The following is a 6,000-nucleotide window of genomic DNA, read 5'->3' on the forward strand; positions in this document are numbered from 1 at the left end:
CTGCCCGATGGTGTGTGCTGAGTTCGCCTTTCTGCTTACTATAACTTTTGGTCTTTGCTACATTTACTCTAAGGCCCTTTGATTCTAACCCTTGTTTCCACACCTGAAATTTCTTTTCTAGTTCCGGTAGTGATTCTGCTGAGATCCAGATCATCAGCATAGAGGAGCTCCCAGGGGCAACCTGTTTTGAATTCCTCTGTTATTGCGTGGAGGACTATGATGAATAAAAGGGGACTGAGGGCTGAGCCTTGGTGTACAGTGCATAACCTTGCAGCTAGGATTTTTTTTGAGCAGTCCATCCTACTCAAAAGATCCCTAAATAAAGTTTAAGGATGATGAATGAAACACCCATGTTTCTAGAGTTGAATTGTTCAAAACCCAAAGAATTCTTCTCGATCCATATTATCATTATTATCATTTGTGGTGAGCTGGCAGAATTGTTAGTGTGCCAGGCAAAAGGCTCAATGGCCTTTTGTCTGTTTTCACATTCTGAGTTCAAATGCCACAGAAGATCAAGTTTGCTTTTCATCCTTTCAGGGTCGAAAAAAAAAAAGTACCAGTTGAGTACTGGGGCCAATGTAATCAACTAGTCCCGTCCCACAAAATTTCAGGCCTTGTACCTATAGTAGAAAGGATTATTATTATTATTTCTTACACTGGCATAAGGCCACACACTGAGGGTGGCAAATGTGGAGTCAATTATACAGACACCAGCACTTGGCTCATTTTAGTTTATATTCTTTATGTTATGAGTTCAACTCCTACTATGGTCAACTTTGTCTTTCATAGTTTCAGGACCAATAACATAATTAGCAGCCAGGTACTGGCATTTATTGACTGAGCACTTCATTTCTATGTAAGAGAATGACAACGATACAGTGTGGGATTACATTAAAAAAATGTGTAAAGAGGAATAACAAAAATTAAAAACAAAGAAAAGTTCAGCAAGGAGACTTCCAAGGGCTACTTGTGAAAACCCTACAAAAACCACTGTCACTAAGGCAAAGGGACCTCTGCCAGCTGTTCCTCTCCAGAACAAAACAGGACTGACCAGCTCCATAGAATCTGGTCAATTTTGCAACAAAACAAAACAAAATTTTTCAAATATTCTGCTGCTGCTAATAGTGATAATAAGGGTTTCAAGTTTTGGCAGAAGGCCAGTAATTCTAGGGAGTGGGTAAGTTGATTACATCAACCCCAGTGCTCAACTGGTACTTATTTCATTGACTCCGAAAGGAAACATCAACCTCAGTGGAATTAGAATCTAGAACATAAAGGGAGATGAAATGGTGCAAAGCATTTAACCTAGCATGGTAATGATTCTGCCAGCTTGCCTTAAGTTGTTGCTGCTGCTGGTGTTTGGTAAGATGACAAATTCCAAATATAGAGCTATTGGTATTTTGGTTGCTAATAACAAAGCTCGTTTTGTTAGTAAGCACATTCTGTTTCACAAGTTGATAAAAGTTAGATTTGTAGGGCATACGGAAAGAACAACTGTACTAAGTAACAAAATTTGAATCAATAAGAGAGTCTCAGAATGGCTTGTTGGAAATGGCAGCCAATTTCCCTCAAAACATTACTTTAAAGAAAAGGAAGGACACATTGTAGAGTGTAGTCTTGGATACTTTCCAAAACATGAAACAGTCTGGGATGGTCTCTGATCACAAATCTTCTCAAGCACAGCTGAGTTGAAGGTAACTAACATCAATTTCAGTACTATTGTGCAGCTACTAAGTAGAAAAAATTTAGTGAAACTGGAAATGAGCAAGATTATTATGAAAAACATTATTAATGAGTGTTACATTCACCTTGAGCTGCATATCTGTTGCTTCCATCATTGACCAGAACATCATAGAAAGGTTGGTTCCTTTGATTTTGAAGTCGGTCAACATCCATTCCAAGAATCCATTCTTGAGATGCCATACATTTTTTATCCCAACCAGTTATTACACACATGTAGTCATATCTGGAAATAGGGAGTAAAAAGTATTGTAGATGGGGTATTATCAATTTACTGTGGGGGCAAAAAGAGAAGTGACTGAGTGATGAGAGAGAGAGAGAGAGAGAGAGAGAGAGAGAGAATGACAAGGGGTAAAAGTAGGTTAAATATTAACCTCTTATGTTTCATGATTAATCCAACTGAAAATTCCACCTCTTGGTTGTCTGCTCTTCGTCTTGGGATAAGGGCTTCCTGTAAATAATTAAATGAATACTTAAGTTTTGTATACACACAGAAACTGACACACACATAAATGTGAAACTTTTTATGCTGTTGTTTGTTTGGAAATGCACGTGTTATATGTTGTAGACTGTGTTCTATCGTAAGTACATGGATGTGATGTTTTTTTTCATGTCTTGTAATTTCTGGAAAGCATTTAAATACACATTTTTGGTACTGTGGACATTTTTGAATTGAATGGTACATCTAGGTATCAGAACCATAATGATTTCCAGCAGAGCAACGTTCAGTATGTCAACCATTAGTTTAAAGTCATGCTACTGGTTCATTTGAGTTATATCCCTTAGCTCATTTTAACGCTTTTCAATTTGTCAGTAAGAAAAGATTAGAGTTGAGCCGTGATTTACTTTGCTAATGTTAAATGTAGCAACAATGCTTTGACAGAAGTTTATTAGGATGAGAGAAGACTGCCATATGACTTAAGGGAACTGTAATGATGGTAACTGTTGAGGAGAGAGAGAGACTGAATCTGATGGAGAAGGTGATGAGCAATGACTTCAGTTAGCAAAGTTGCTGGTTAATCAGTGAAGGTGATTAAGACAATCGTTTTAGGTTGATGCTGTTTCCTTCTTATTCATGTTGGAAGTGAATGAAATTGGAGATGTAGTTGAGAAGGGAAGTGACTCTTCATGGGCATAGGACATACTGCTGTTTCCATAGAGATAGATTTCTGTAGAAAGACTGGAAAGTTTGGTGAGGCTAGGAGTTTATAAAAGGTGAATTAATCAAACCAGGTAGATCATCAGAGACTATTTAGCCAAGCACTTATACTTTGAATTCATACAAACTGAAAGACATTGTTAGACAAATGTAATATGTACAAACATTTTTATCCATAGCATAGAGACTATTTAGCCAAGCACTTATACTTTGAATTCATACAAACTGAAAGACATTGTTAGACAAATGTAATATGTACAAACATTTTATCCATAGCATAAAACATGTCTTTGAATCACACAATTCATCAACACTTTCTTATTGTACTTTTTGGTTCCTTGTTACGTGGATTTAGTTTGCTGAATGTTTTTGTCAATTTTATAAGTAGTCCTCCTGAAGTAAAGCTGTACTCATAGCTTTCATGTATGCACACATCCATTTTTCATTTTTTGCTAGCCCATTCCCCATGAGCTTTATAGGTACAGGTATGGCTGTGTGGTAAGAAGTTTGCTTCCCAACCATAAGATTCTGGGTTCAGTCCCATTGCATGGCACCTTGAGCAAGTGTCTTCTAGGTAGTGTCCCAGCATGGCCACAGTCAAAAGAAAAAAGATCACAGATTCCATTAAGTCCACAGCTAATAAATGGTGACAGCTACCAAATATTCCACTAAAATCTTCAGTATTTTCTTTAATTATCTTCAGTATTTCCTTTAATTACTCAAACAAATTATATCCAAACCCAACTCTTCTCACTACATCTAGTCACATTCAACTATACCAAAAACATTGAATTCTGCATATTAATGAAACAAATTCACAACATTATATCATGATTATGTGAGCAACAAACACTTCAAAATATTACACTGCATATAAATGATTGGCCAAACAAACACAGACAAATTCTCATGTAAATTCCACATTCACTCACAGCTAAGATTACAAATGTTAAGGTTGAACCAGGACCAAAACTATTTCAGTTTTAACTCTTTGTAAACTTCAAGATAGTTGTTCTGGTCATCTAACTGCACAAGTCCTAAAAAGGCCATGAAAGTAATCTCTCCTTATATTTACAAATATAATGAGAGCAATAGATGTATTAGAAACACATTGGGATCTTTTCGGTTTGAACGGCAGTTTTTTAAACTAATTTCCACGTAACTAAACACTTTTAAATTTCGTATACTGGTAGAATGTGTTTATAAAACATCTTTTTCTCTTGGCTTTATTGAGAAAATTCTATATTTTGTAAGATACTTGTTGTTTTTTTTTCTTCAATTTCTGCATTTTCAACCAATCACTGACGTGTATTGAGGTAAAAAACATTCTGTGCTGTTTGAATATGTCCCTCGTTTAAGAAACAGATTGGGTTTATTTACAGTTGTGAAGAAAAAAAGATACCCTCCTCCCACCCCTAACCCTAACCCTAAAACAGATTGAAATGCAATAGATCGATACTAGGGTCATAATTATGGGTGACAATTTCATATGACACCGCTAGAAAAAACTGTCATTCAAACCGAAAAGATCCACACATTGTTACAACATGTAGGCTACAGCAATATAACTAAAGAAGAATATTATATGTCTCTACAAATATGATGAAGGTGAAGCAAAAAGGAACACAGTCTAAAATGAGAAGAGAGACTGTGTAGGTTAAACAAGAGTTTATCTTAGAAAAAGAAACCAACACCTACTTCTAAGTAAATAAAATGTTTAACTTTTATGTTATTGTCAACTAATGTTTATATTTCCCTATAATTTATGATAAAAACAATAATAAATCTCTGAGCGAATTATAAACAGTAGCTACAACACATTTGCCATTTAAATATGGTTAATCCCTAAGGGTGGATGCTACTGTAGTTTGTAGCCCCAGGAGGACAATCACAGTTGTCACATGCCGATGACGGGTCAATATTCAGAAACTCGAGTCCGTGTGTATCATATGTTGAAGACAGGAAGGATGGCCTCCCTTTGCAAACACTGATAGGGCATAGAAAGTGTATCTATAGCCAGCTGGAGGAGGTGTCCTCCTGGGGCTACAAACTACAGTAGCATCCACCCTTAGGGATTAACCATATTTAAATGGCAAATGTATGTCACTATGATAAAAACGAAAATGAGAAACAAACCGGTTTAGATTCGCCATCTTTTGCAAGTTCTTCTTCAATACGGTGAATAAGTCTCTTGCCAAGACACTGGAATCTTTGGACTTCAGAGCACAAAAGTCTTTGGGCACTAATCAACACCTTCAAATAGAGAAATCAGGCAAGAAGTGAAAATAGAATTTCTTAGAAAAAAAATACATACATGAATAATTTTATAAATAAATAAATATTTCATATTAAAAAGAGGGGAAAAAATAATCATTGTTATACAGGTTTCTTTTTATATAAATATTATGGTGTGACTTTTCACAACAACTTTTAATATAGCAAATGATGCTATCAATTAAAATATATTAGCATAATCCCATTTTTTTACATTCATTAAAAAGTTCTATACCTTCTCTGAGAAGGATCAAATAAGAAAATATATTAAATCTTCTCTCACCCACCCCTCTCTCCCACACCACAATGATACAGAACATAAATATTTGACTGTAACGATGCAAAAATGTAACAACTATTAACATCGGACAAGAAACTGTGATCTTATACTAAATAACAAATAAAATCACCATTATAGGAGCTAAAACAAGGAATGAAAATAATCTGTCGTTTTCTGAAATAAAAACTCAACATCCAAATACAGAATTTGTTTTAAATGTTCTCACAGTAGCTGTAATTACATCACATTTTCTTGATAAGCAAATAATGAGTTAGAGAACAATATTTTTGAATATAAAGTAAAAGAAAAAATAAACTTAACCAAAATTTAATACATTTGTTAGTTTTCTATTGCTTTTGTGTTAAAAACTTAGAAATAATCTGCAGTAAAACTCAAATAACAAATTGTACCAACCTGTTCTAAATTAACATTAGCACTAACGTTATATTCTACCCAGACAGCCAGCATATCCAGATCTTCAGGGTCTAATAAAATAGCCAGCTTCATGTAATTACGTACCATCAACTGACCCTCTGCAATACGACCC

The 6,000-nt window shown here is 35.1% G+C and overlaps 1 protein-coding gene and 1 long non-coding RNA gene across 2 annotated transcripts in view; one reads left to right on the forward strand and one right to left on the reverse strand.

Annotated features, from left to right (window-relative positions):
* The window catches only part of LOC118764033, a 43,706-nt gene that overhangs the window by 24,740 nt on the left and 12,966 nt on the right, over nt 1-6,000 (forward strand). The gene's annotated exons all lie outside the window — the stretch shown is intronic.
* Nucleotides 1-6,000, reverse strand: part of LOC115213023 (F-box only protein 21) — a 42,040-nt gene that overhangs the window by 3,756 nt on the left and 32,284 nt on the right. The window contains exons 9-12 of the mRNA XM_029781922.2: nt 5,868-6,000; nt 5,036-5,152; nt 2,115-2,191; nt 1,809-1,966 (exon numbers count right to left, since the gene is read on the reverse strand). The exon at nt 5,868-6,000 is cut by the window's right edge and continues 35 nt beyond it. Of these exons, the coding sequence (XP_029637782.1) occupies nt 1,809-1,966; nt 2,115-2,191; nt 5,036-5,152; nt 5,868-6,000 (485 nt within the window). The remainder of the gene's footprint in view (nt 1-1,808; nt 1,967-2,114; nt 2,192-5,035; nt 5,153-5,867) is intronic.

This window comes from Octopus sinensis, linkage group LG6 (genome assembly GCF_006345805.1).
Source record: "Octopus sinensis linkage group LG6, ASM634580v1, whole genome shotgun sequence".
In the NCBI taxonomy this organism is placed as follows: Eukaryota; Metazoa; Mollusca; class Cephalopoda; order Octopoda; family Octopodidae; genus Octopus; species Octopus sinensis.